General features: G+C 48.1%; 1 protein-coding gene across 1 annotated transcript in view; it reads left to right on the plus strand.

Annotated features, from left to right (window-relative positions):
- Positions 1-13164, plus strand: part of MYO5B (myosin VB) — a 157602-nt gene that overhangs the window by 125502 nt on the left and 18936 nt on the right. The window contains exons 27-29 of the mRNA XM_075077514.1: positions 1683-1745; positions 8562-8801; positions 10382-10479. Of these exons, the coding sequence (XP_074933615.1) occupies positions 1683-1745; positions 8562-8801; positions 10382-10479 (401 nt within the window). The remainder of the gene's footprint in view (positions 1-1682; positions 1746-8561; positions 8802-10381; positions 10480-13164) is intronic.

The raw sequence follows: 13164 nt of genomic DNA on the forward strand, positions 1-13164 counted from the left end.
CTGAGGGGAGCCCTTCTCGCTCTCTGCAGCTGCCTGAGAGGGGCTGGAGTGAGGGGGGGGTTGGTCTCTGCTCCCAAGTCACCAGGGACAGGACGAGAGGGAACGGCCTCAAGCTGCGTCAGGGGAGGTTTAGGTTGGAGATGAGGGGAAATGCCTTCCCTGCCAGAGTGGTCAGGCCCTGGCACAGGCTGCCCAGAGAGGTGGGGGAGTCACCGTCCCTGGGGGGGTTCAAAGGACGTGTCGACGTGGCCCTTGGGGCCATGGTTTAGTGGTGGACTTGGCCATGCTAGGTTAGTGGTTGGACTCAATCATCTTACAGGTCTAAACAATTCTATGATTCTCTTGAGAGGATTGCAGACGGACATGATGCTGCAGCTTTATGGACACAGATACCACTTTTTAGCTGGAGCAAACCTAGAGGCATGTCAGTGCTTGGGAGTGGTGTAGAGCAAGGCCTTGGTACCCCACATCTCCACATCTTTTGGTTGGTTTGGGTTACTGAAGCACTACTTTGCAGTCCTGGCTTCCCCCCACCCAGCAGTGTGTGGCGTGAGCTGAGAAGTGCTTCACAAATATATCAGCTGGGCTGTGTCCTCAGTTTGGTCTTGTTATAATCTGTGTGGTTTGAGGCTTTTCTCCGTCCCCCTTCCCCGCCCAATAATGAACATACAGGAATGTAGCTTAAAAAATAGTATAGTAAATCAGAAATAGCAAGATTGCTGTTAGAAGGATTGGTTCTTCCTTTCTGTGGCAGTGCAGGGATATTTCTTTGATACAGTCTTTCTACCTTGTGCAAAAATACCTTCCTACAGTCTGGGTTGTTTGCTTGGGAGTAATTTAAAAAAATAAAATTTAAAAATCAAGATTACTGGCAGCATAGTGGTAACTTGAGACAGGAGTCCATCCAGACTTGCAACTGGAGTCTGAAAATACAGCGCTCTAGCTGCCAATGAGCTGGTGTTTAGCACTGGGGGGCTTTTAATAGTGGATGTCTTGTATACACTTTACTCTGCCATCCTTAACTGAGGCTCTGTGACTTGTTCAGAGGCCAGAGTGTGGGAGACGATGCCTGCCATGAAACAGCAGTGCTGTGTGCGTGGTGTCGTGAGGCAGTAAAGATGCTCTTATATAAAATGCTGAGCAAATGCTGTCACTCTTGGTTTCATAATTGAAATTTCTGGGGCTGTTGTTGCTTTGTTTTGTTTATTTCTCTCCAGTGTGAGATCTACGTGTCTGTTGACGAATGCAATAAGAGACTCAACAAAATCATCAACAGTAATTATTTACTTGCTTCACCAGGAATTCTTCCTGATCACCTCTAGCGATTTGCAGGAAATATATGAAACAGGAAACTTCCCCAGCCTCTCATCCTTGCTGCAGAGATTAAAAACCTGCTTCCCAACTGCTATGTTGAAGTTTTTTCCCCTAATGACTGTCATTGTTCAAAAGCTGCAGTGAGCCACAGTTGTAAGATATTAATGAGAGATTAAACTGTTTTCTCCTGAAGCGGCCCCTTCACTGCTACATGTTGCTGGAACTCCGTCTAATGGCAATGAATAACGTTATTATGGTTGAGCTGCGGCAGGGCGGGCTGTTGATGGAGGCATGCCTAGCTGTCCTGTGCCATGTGCCCGTTCCTCTGGCTGCTTTTAAATATTAATTTTTCTCTTTAATCCATGCAGGTAATTGAAATGAAGACTGAAGTGACTTCGGACCGTGAAGATTTTGCATACAACAGTCTGAAGGTGAGTGAGGAGCCCCTACTTAGTGCTGTAAACCTATTCCGTGGCTCCAACAGCCCAAACAAATTGTCTGAATGTGGTAATAACCCCAAACCTCCTGTTCTCGGTTCTGACTATTAGAGATAGCAGTTTGAAAGCTGTAGCTCTCCGTCAGCTCCTGGGCCTGGGGTGGGCTCACAGATGTTTCTCTCGGACACAGTATCTGTTCTGCTCTGACCTACCTGCCACAGTGGTGACAAGCCCACTTAGGGTGCTTTTTTTCCCCCACATATTCCCACTGGGACTTTCTTGGGTTCCTTTGACGTGACACTGTATGTGTCAGCAGTTTGCTGTGTGGGAGGTGTGACTTCTTGCAGCTGAAGCTCAACATGTTTCTTGTTCCAGGCTCCGACTCTGCTTTCCTTGCATTCCCAAGGTGCCAGTCAAGTCAAAACCAAATAAATCTGCTGTGTGGGATTGTGGTAATAGCCTCCATCTCCCAGCAGCAGTGCTGGTTGACCATAGTTGTTACGTCTTCCCTACCCTGCAATTCATCTTGTCCCTAAGCTCTAAAGCCTTTCAGTTCCGCCTCCATCATTTTGTCCCTACGACATACAGAGTGACTGAAACCTGCTGGGCTCCTGTTGTGGCTGTGTGCGTTGTGTCCTCCTGCTCTAACTGTACCCAAATACTTCCGGTCTTGACTGTTAGGCCAGTTGTCATGTCCTGCTCGTCCTCAGAAAACCAGTTTCTGGGGTAGGCTTTGTTAAGGGTTGGGTTTTTCTGTTTGATTGGTTAGGTTTTTGGGTAGTGCAGATGTACATTCCAGACACTCCTTCTCTCCCCATCCCCTTAACAAATCCTGCGATACAACTGAGAAATCCAGAGGAACACATGTTACATCATACTAAACCATCTGACAGTAGCAGTACCCATTTTTGCTGTCTGCATCATCTCCTCGGAGGGATGCAAAAAAAGCAGAATTTAGAGGTGGAAAGGATGTAATGTTCAACCCTAACTAAGAGCATACCTCTAGCAGTAGCTTTTTCTGGCACTTAGTTCATCCAATTTTTACTCTCTAATCACGATGTTTGTGTTGCACTTGCTAGACGTGCTCTTTGTGATTGAGCCCGTTGGAGTTAGAAGCATGGCAGGAACTCTAAGATTGTTGCCCAAGTGTCTTCCAGTTGGTTAAACGTGGCTATGGGAGCTGTAAGTTTCTTGACCTTATAAAGCAAAGTGAAGTTGCAGTGTGGAAGGGGAAAACCCAGCAGATGAGAGCCGCCACCTTCTTAAATGGCTTCTGTGGTTCTGACTTCTGTGCAAGTTCATAAATTGGGTTTTCTTCAAGTTTTAACCAGGAAGTTTAGGATGGAAATAATTACTTTGGATTTTCCTACTTTCTACATGACTAATGTATTAACACACATAGTCCTAGTGTCTAACAAACATTAATAATTCTCTATTAATACCCTTTCATAGGAATAAGTAGCACATGTTACAAAAAAACAGGGTTCTTCAGCCTAAAATGAACTTGCAAGGAAACACATCCCAGAGTTAGTTTTTAGTGGCATTGCACTGCAAGAGGTTCTCTTTAAGCATCTTTAAGAAATTCAACAAGAGCAAGTGCCGGGTCCTGCCCCTGGGGAGGAACAACCCCCCGCACCAGCACAGGCTGGGGGGGACCTGCTGGAGAGCGGCTCTGCTGAGAGGCCCTGGGGGTGCTGGGGGGCAGCGAGGTGACCCTGAGCCAGCACCGGGCCCTTGGGGCCAAGGGGGCCAGCGGTGCCCTGGGGGGCATGGAAAGGCGCGTGGCCAGCAGGGCGAGGGAGGTTCTCCTCCCCCTCTGCTCTGCCCCAGTGAGGCCACAGCTGCAGAGCTGCGGCCAGGTCTGGGCCCCCCAGTGCAAGAAGGGCAGGGAACTGCTGGAGCAAGGCCAGCGCAGAGCTGCCAAGGGGATCAGGGGCTGGAGCATCTCCCTGGTGAGGAAAGGCTGAGAGACCTGGGCTTGTTCAGCCTGGAGAAGAGAAGCCTGAGGGAGGATCTCATCAGTGCCGATAAATATCTGAAGGGCGGGTGTCAGGGCGATGGGGCCGGGCTCTTTTCAGTGGTGCCCAACGCCAGGCCAAGGGGCCACGGGCACAAGCTGGAACACGGGAAGTTCCACCTGAACGTGAGGAGAAACCCCTTTGCTGTGCGGGTGCCAGAGCAGGGGCACAGGCTGCCCAGAGAGGCTGTGGGGTCCCTTCCCTGGAGACATTCACCCCCCGCCTGGACGCGGCCCTGTGCCCCTGCTCTGGGTGTGCCTGCTCCAGCAGGGGGTGGGACGGGATGAGCTCCAGAGGGCCCTTCCAACCCCTGCCGTTCTGTGATCTCCAGCAGAAGGTTTGTGCTGGAGTTGCAGGAAAACGAGCTAAGGGTTGCAACAGGAAACAACCAGGTCTATGAGCTTGCTTTAACACAGTGCAGACCTGCACAGACCAGCTGTAGCACGTGATATTTTGGGTACTGGCATGTTGGGTGACTGTCAGTCTAGGAAGAGCTGAGGTCCCTGTGAAAACCAAGGCAGAATTGCTTCAAATGTCACAGTGAGGGGCAGGATTTTGTGTTCACTGTAGGTGGATTGGCCTGAGAGGAACCAATGAAAAAGAGAGACAAATACAGCTCGCCGATGCTTTCCACACTTCTGAATACAGGACGCTGCCTGAAGTCTCCACCTGCAATGAAAGAGTGACTTACTGATGATTGAGTGCTGCTTTTCCTTCTTTCGTCTATGACGGCTGCTTCTGTGCCTGTAAAAAAACCTCTTCCTCTCTTATCTCTATTTCTCCTGCTAATTTATATCTCAAATATCTATACTACCTCCGGCTCCTTCAAGAGTCTTGTATAATTAGATTTACTTTTCCTTTTCACCAGCTTAAAAAGTCTTTTCTCTTGGGGAACTAGGCTGATCTTACACGTAGCAAACTCTTCCTGTGGATGCTCTTGAATGGTCCATGAGATACCAGTTTATGGAGAAGGAGAAGGGGGTTGGCTTTGCACTGTCTTTTGGAAACTAAGACTCCTTAGCCAGTTTAGAAAGGTTTCACAAGGTTTTAGAAAGGTGGCTGCATTGTCTTTTCAGAAATCAGTGTATTGCTGTGAAATGAGTATGGATTTTGACCTAGGTGAGGTGTGAAGACTGTTATTGATGCAGCTGAACAGCTCATCGTGGTGTAGGAGTGTTGCACGGGATGGGGGAAGAGGTGCTTAGATAAGGTCATGAATGACCCAGGGTATGGTTTGGATAAATGAGTATATAAACACAGTAAACAGTACAAGTGTGTGTATAGATATAAGTATATGCATTATTTTAAAATAATGCGTACAAATAATAGTTTGGGTAAACAGAATAAATACAGTTATTACTGAAGAGCAGGTTTTGCTGGGGGTTAAGGACATTCCTGGGTCTTGTTCAGTACTTTGTGACCTGAGTCTTCACTGCCTTCTCTTCACTTTGTGTCCTATTCAAGATATTTCTGACACGTGTGGCCCCTTGAGCAGGAGAATACAAGGTGTGGGTGTTAGTAGGTGGCCGCGCAGGCTTGGGTTTTGCAGCTAGTGCGTGGTCTGCTACTTCATGTGTGTCTGCTGTCAGCCGGCTTCGTGTCTTGGTGTAATTGTCCTGTGCTGCCACAGCACCCACGCTGGCCTTTGGGATTAGCTTTTGGTGGGGAGCCTTTCCGGGTGCGGATTTTGGCGGAGAGAAGCGAGTGAGGCACAGTCCTTCCTTAGAGAAGCTCATTTGGAGAAGGGGTGGTTGTTTCTTTTTGTAACGCTGCTAAGGAACGTGAGAAACGGGCTAACGCTGGTATGTTTACAGCAGGCATAAATGACGCATTCTTTGTAATGGATACATAGAGTTTTCAGTAGATTCTGACCCAAAATATGCCCAGCCAGGTGTTTGGTTAGCCATGATGCAGGGCTGGAGGGATGTAAAACTCCTCTTTTATCCTCCTGGTGGGAGACGTGTCCCTGAGTTACACCTGTAAAACAAGGAGTTCCCCAGTGAAAAATGTGTTTTCTGGCTTGTTTTTCAGGCTGGGAAAGTGGGAGTGAAAGCACCAGGGAGTCCTTGCCCTGCTCCTGTGTTCCTAGCAGGGGCACAATGCATAGTTTGATTTCTCGCTCTTCACATAGCTGGGATGTTTGTTTCATCCCTTAAACTCCGGAGTTCATCATAAAATGAGCTTCTAGAGGATTTTATTTTCTTTCCTATCGAGTACCAGAAATAGAAGAGAGGGCAAGTTCCCAGCATGGCAGCACTAACCTCTGATTTACACAGGCTCATGCTTCACCCAGCGCTGCTATATAACCCCTTCCTAAAAAGCGAAGCTGTTTCCGTCACCGTTGGTGCTTGGGTACCCCTTTCACGCCTCTATAACGCTGTACACGTGGGACAAGTGTGAGTTCAAGTTCAGGACGTTCTGTTCGTGTAACTTGTCAAATAAATCAGCACTATTGGACTATGCAGAAGAAAGAGCGTTTCTCACAGTGCAAATAGAAATCTCCCTTTCCACATTCAAAGCATGTTATTTTAGCTTCTGTTCTGCCATCACTGATGCAAAAGGAGCGCCCAGGCAGGGGACCAGAGGCACCTTGCCCATGTCTTGTAGATATTTTAACATTGCTCTATGCCCAAAATCTACCAAGAAAGGAGTAGGGAATTAATTTAATTGTAAACTCTGAAAAGAGTCCAGAGTGTGGGCTCTTGGAGCAGGATTGTTGGTTATTGGTTTCTTTCCCCATCTTCCTGGCTTTGTTTCTAACTGGAGCACAGCTTGGTACAGCCAGTCCCTGGAGTTAGCAGTGTGGCTGACCATTTAAAAAAAAGAGAGAAAGGAGGGTAGGGCTGAGAAAGAGAGAGGAGATGGGGAAGGGAAAAAAAAAAAAAGGGTAGGGGTCTTATCCAGCAACTAACAAGAATCACAGAAGAGCCATTTGTGTAGAAAAGCAGTTAACCGCTTTCTTTTTACCCTTCACCTGTCTCTAAGCATGATCAGAAAAGAGTGGAAAGCCAGCCGATGCTTCAGCCACGCGGCAAGAAGAGTTACCCCCGGTTTAGTATCGGTTCCCCGCCGTGCGGACGCTTTTCAAACTCTTTTCTAAAACAGTTCTAGAAAAGCCAGTGTCTCATATGCTCCCTCTGCTGAGCTGTGGTTAACGTGGATGTGGAGGAATTGCCGGGCCTAATGCATTTCTCATTCCTGCCCCTCCCCCCCTTTTTTTTTAAATGACAGATGGTATAAAGTACCTGACTATGCTCCACTACTGATGGTGTTTGTTCAGCTCGGAGAATGTCCAGATGCCAGATCAGCTATTCTGTTCACACCTCTGCTGTGATAAGGCATGCTATTTATAATTTGGAAGGATTTATAATTATAGCACCCGTTTCCTATGGAAACGAGGTTTACACAGCTGTGCTAGCTACACGCTGTATAAATTGTATAAATTTCCTCCATCCCCACCCTGCCATTTTCAGATTCTTTAGCTCGCCTCAGCCAAAGTTGATAATGAAGCAGATATCCCATAGATAAGAGGGATCGTGCGAGAAAGCTGTGGAAAGGGTCAAAAGGTGGGGGGGGGGAGAGAGAAGCACCTGAATCTCAGTGGGGAAAGAGTTTGTGCTATTGTAGACGCCAGAGAATCCTCATGGATGGGGGTCGGTCCCTAGGAAAGAGCAGCTGACGCCAAATCAGTCAAGACACCAGGCTTTGTCGGCTTGCTTGCAGATGCCTCAATTTCTGCCATGCGGTGGTTGGATATGGATCCTGTTGGGTTTTGGTGTTGTCTGAGAGGCCTGGGTGCGTGGGGGCAGGAGGGAGCGGTGCTGGGTGCCGCCAGGCAGCAGCTGGTGCCGGAGGATCCCGTGCAAAGAGAAGGCAGGTTGTTGGGATTCGGGCTGTGAGCAGGACCCCAGGAGTCTGGCTCCCTCCCTGTCTGTGACCTGTAGCAAGGACTGCACCATCGCAGGAGCAAAGCTGCTCTTGATCCAGCTGGGATGCTCCAGGTGGGTTTTGGGTGCTGGCAAAGAGCTGCTAAATGTGGTGTTACCACCTGCAAACAAAGCTTTATGGTGAAGTTCTGAAGTAAAGGCTGTCTTTGCTGCCAGAGTTTCATTCTTCTGTCTTCTACTGTCATGCAAAAGCAAATAAGCCCTTCAGTTGTCTCGGCAAACATGGCAATGCTTGAGCATCGTTATTCGGGAGAAGCAGTCGGCATCAAATTTTTACGGTATCGCCCCTGCCTGTCAAATGCCAGCAGCTGATGAGATGTCAGGGCAAGCAAATCCTCTAAACATTGCACTGGGGTAGGGAAATTACAAAATGTATGAGCAAAGAAGCGGTAGTGGGAATTCACACAGCCGTAGCTCACCTAACAGGGCATCTGCCATGGTGAAGGGTCATGTAAATTGGCATCTTTGAGCTTATCTGAGTGTGAAAGATGTGGGGTTTGTGGTGATTTCTTGTTCGAGAAGGAGAAGGGGTAGAGAAAAAAACAAACGTGTTTGGCTTCTCTAACAGCTCGTGTTTGTGTTTAAAAATAGTGTCAACAAATTAAAAAAATCTCCCCTGTGTCACCCTGTAATTGTTGTTATTAAAGGGCAACACGCTACTGATTACAGCAAAAATCTTTTCTGAGCCACACATGGCTGGACAGGCAGCAAAATCTGGTTCTCGGCATGAATTGATCATTTGGCTGCAATCATTGGTAATTGAGTTACCTTAGAGGCATCTTGGAAAAGGATGAGGAACTATGAGACATTTTATCTAAACTGGTTAACGGCTTTGTATTTTCCAGAGGCAAGAGCTGGAGTCTGAGAACAAGAAGCTGAAAAATGAACTTAATGAGCTGAGGAAGGCTATCGCAGATCGAGCAACCCAGAACAACTCATCTAATGATATTCAGGACAGTTATAACCTCTTACTGAATCAGCTGAAATCGGCCAACGAGGAGTTGGAAGTGCGGAAAGAAGAGGTGCTCATCCTGAGGTCGCAGATTATGAAGGCAGCCCAGCAAAAAGAGACAGGCAAAAACATGGTAATTGAGAGCGTAATGGATTTTCCTTTCCTTTTCCTGTTCTGTTGCTAAAAATTCACTACCTGCCTGAATGATGCCATTTTTGAATTGGTAGCCTCTGGGAGGCAGGATGGTGTGGGGAGGTTATAGGGGGTTCTGCAGGTTCATAGGAGGTTTTGCCTATGAAAAAGATATAGTCCATGACAAAGTTTCAGACAGCCCAGGACTATATGTCTGTACTGCTGTAAGGTGCTTGACCCCAGAGCTGATGAGGTCTAGCCAGCCCACACCAAGGAACAACTTCCCAGGTTTGGTCCTGCCCTTGGGTCACACCAACCCCAGGCAACGCTCCAGGCCTGGGGCAGAGGGGCTGGGAAGTGCCCGGCGGAGAAGGCCCTGGGGGTGCTGGCTGACAGCCGGCTGGGCATGAGCCAGCAGTGCCCAGGTGGCCAAGGAGGCCACCAGCCCCCGGGCTTGTGTCAGCACTGGGGTGGCCAGCAGGAGCCGGGCAGGGATGGGGCCCCTGTGCTCGGCACTGGGGAGGCCCCACCTCGAATGCTGGGCTCAGGTTTGGGCCCCTTGGGACAAGAAGGGCCTGGAGGGGCTGGAGCGTGTCCAGAGAAGGGCAGCGGGGCTGGGGCAGGGTCTGGAGCACAAGTGTGCTGGGGGGTGGCTGAGGGGGCTGGGGGGGTTTAGCCTGGAGAAGAGGGGGCTGAGGGGAGCCCTTCTCGCTCTCTGCAGCTGCCTGAGAGGGGCTGGAGTGAGGGGGGGGTTGGTCTCTGCTCCCAAGTCACCAGGGACAGGACGAGAGGAAACAGCCTCAAGCTGCGCCAGGGGAGGTTTAGGTTGGAGATGAGGGGAAATGTCTTCCCTGCCAGAGCGGTCAGGCCCTGGCACAGGCTGCCCAGAGAGGTGGGGGAGTCACCGTCCCTGGGGGGGTTCAAAGGACGTGCAGACGTGGCCCTTGGGGCCATGGTTTAGGAGGCCTGGGGGTGTTGGGTTGGGGGTTGGCCTTGATGATCCTAGAGGTCTTTTCCAACCTTAATGATTCTATGATTCTTCAGACCTGCACCAAGGTGTGGTGGTCTGAGATGGTTCCCGGTGGTGTTTTGTGACAACCAGCTTATTCTGCAAGGACATGGGATTGGGAAAAAGAGCTTCTGGACCAGATTCTGCTCACTTGATGCTGGTGCACCTGCAGTGTGTTTCTAGTGGCATGTAGGCAAGAGAGCCTGTCCCATCACACTCGTTTGTGAGCTTTTTGTTTAGAGGCTCTTCTATTGAAGAGTACATTTTCTGAAAACTCACTTGGGCTTTTTAATTCAGTGCCTTAACATTCCTCGAGGTTTTGCTATGTTTTGTATCTCAGACCACACACACCCCCTTATCTCCCTCCCAGGTTCATGCATCCTCCTCCCATCTCCTAATCTCTGCTGCTGTCTGTTTGCATGCGTATGAATTCATAAAAACTCTCTAGTCTGATGGATGCCCCGAGGAAGCTCTATTAAGGATGGCTGGGAGTTGTTTGATAGCAGGAACTTTGAAAGGCAGGAGGAGATGTGCAGGATGTCACGCTGCTGTGTTTTGCGTGTTGATTTTAGGAGAGCATCAGCACCAATGCCAGCTGGCCAAACAGTGACAAGCACATTGATCAAGAGGACGCGATTGAAGCCTACCAGGGGATGTGCGAGACGAACCGGTAAGTGTGGCCCAAATTTTTCTGGCAGCAGGAGGGCCTGACCAAGGCATGAGAGATGGGATCCAGACCAAAATTAAGAACAAGTTTTAAAGACTTACCAGCTTCTGGATTGTGTTCTGGACCATGGGTCGAGGATGGATCGTAAGGATGGGACCAAGGACGCAGGCCTGGTAGTGGGTGAGGAGCCCTCATCTTTGGGACAGTGTGTCCCTGAGGGAGGGGAGGTGCTGGGGAGGTGGAAAAGCCAACATGGAAGTGAGCAAAAATGGATTTTGACTTTGCTTCTAGTACATAAATAGTAGCAAGACTAGGATTTGGGATATATTTAAGCATTACTTATTTCAAGTTAGTCCTCACGCTATGGTGGGGAGACAATGTGGTTCCTCTCTCGTTTTCCCAGAGGTAGGAGCTCATGATGATGAACCGAGCTAACAAACACACGCTATGTTCTCTGGCAACACCCACATTATTGGTTTTGTTGCATCTAAACTGAGCATTGGGAATGTTTGTTTGATTACAGGTTTCCCATAGCGAGGATTAATGTTGTGAACACGTGTCTGTCCTCATAGTAACAATGGGCTTATATCGCAAGGCATTTAATCAAGCCTTGCAGCTACGCAGGAGGGCATCAAATGAAAAAAAAGCAGTATCTTGCAAGAAGACAAAATGACATGGAATAAACAGCAAATTAATATGTAAAGTAAATATTTATTTTAGTGGAAGGAAACAGAACGTTCGTCTCCTTTTCTCTTGACAAATAGAGATGTTTGAGACTTTTTTCCTAAAGAATTTGCATTCAGCAAGGTAGTCAGAAGACCTAACCGTTGTGGATTCATGGCTTTTAATAACACAGCGTACTTTGGTGCTTTGTAAACTGGTTGCAGACGGTTGTTAGCAGTCCAGGCAGGGCAAGACCATGACTTAATTAGAATTTTATTCATACCCGTATGAACATCGGCAAAGACACACCACCTTTGAATGCAGTGTGAAAATTGTGAAGAGTTGCTTAACGCTTTCAGAACTGGACGGCCAAAAAGGTGCAATGGGAAATCCATGTGCCTGGCTTGGTGGGCAAAACTTCAGCGTACGTACAGCTGTGCGGTCAACTTCGGTCAGCACGTCTGTGCTGTATGTCCCCCAAATTCCTGTTGTAGTATGGGCTGGGTTTTCTGAATTTGCATCTATTTTACTTCTTGGGAAAACCCTAGGAGAACCTGTGGAGATCTCTCCAGTTAGCCCTGTGTGAGTACCAAGGTGGGCTTGCTGGAAGGGCTGGGTTCCACATGTGTTGGATTTAAACGTAGCTTAAAACCCTGATGGGCGGACTGAGGCTCTGCCTACGCTAGTACTGCTAGCTTTCACTTCAGCTGGGGGACCTGGAAGAGTGGGGAGTGTTGGGGTCCAGGACACTCGTGACACTGGTTTTTTATCTGGGCATCGTGTCTGGCTGGATCAGGACCAGCATTTGTTTCTTTTCAATTTGTTGCTATTGAATATTTGCTTTCCTGAAGTGACCTTCCTGATGAAATTTCCACCCCTCCTGCAGTAGAGGTCATGAGATTTGATTTTTGTCAGTAAATCAATGGGGCTCAGCGTGCTTCCTACTGCAAGGTGTGTTTTTTGGTCACTTAATGAATTCTGTGGATTTTTCTCTTATTTCCTTCCAACTTCTTCCTGGAGCACTGGGCTCAGGTGCCTTCCTGGGCACTGGTGTGGGATGTGAAATCCCATTGTCAGGCACAGCTTTAATGACTCCCTAAACTGCATTTTCCAGTGTGCACATGTAGGGATGGTCAGTTTGTGTTCAGGTGTTGGTGAAGGAGTTTGGAGTCAAAACAAGAGGTGCTGCTTTCACAGGGCACATATCTGACCTGTATGTATGGGTTGTATCACTGGTCCCCAGTGGTAATTGATATTTGGCCAACTTGGAGTGCTGTGTTTTCCACTTTCACTCAACCTGCCAGGAGACTCTGGTCCTCCTTCAGCCGTTCTGGTTTCCAGACTTAACTTCTGCATGGAGGATGGAATCACACACACAAATCATCAGAAATGCTGCAAAAGGTCTAATTTTCCACAGGGTATAAATCTCTGTCCTTGCCATTGCACAGGTGAGCTGCAGTTTAAGAACTTCATGTGGTAAGGCCGTGGTGGTTTTGGGGCTCTTGAGACTTGGGAGGGGAAATCTGCAGCCTCCAGGCTCAGTTTCCTATCACCTCTCTCGTCTACCTCTCAAACAAAGCTTGGCTCTTGCAATACAGTCGCGGTAGCTCTACGTACAATCCCCCTGATTTTCTCTAGTGATTTATCCAATGGCTTGTTAATCATTACCAGCTTCCCTGTTATACGGTTCCCCGTGCATTTGTTTGTATATTGGGTTGGTTTATAAACTGTAGGCTGAAGTCAATAGCAATAAAACAGATGAAAACAAATGCTCAAGGAGCATGGATTATTGTATTTGTTGATATAAATTAACATTCCCTCATTTGTACTTAAGCAATTCTATACCCAAGTGTGTCAGCCTGAGAAATAAAACTGCTTGCTCTTTCTAATCTTGATCAATAAATATTTTAACGGAAAGCTTTTCTCATGGGGTTGCAATTCTAAAGTAGGATTAATAAGCAAGAGCCACTCTTTCTCCCAGGTGCACTGCAGGAAGCACTCCCATTTCTCTTTGTCCTGATACCT

This window comes from Phalacrocorax aristotelis, chromosome W (genome assembly GCF_949628215.1).
Source record: "Phalacrocorax aristotelis chromosome W, bGulAri2.1, whole genome shotgun sequence".
In the NCBI taxonomy this organism is placed as follows: Eukaryota; Metazoa; Chordata; class Aves; order Suliformes; family Phalacrocoracidae; genus Phalacrocorax; species Phalacrocorax aristotelis.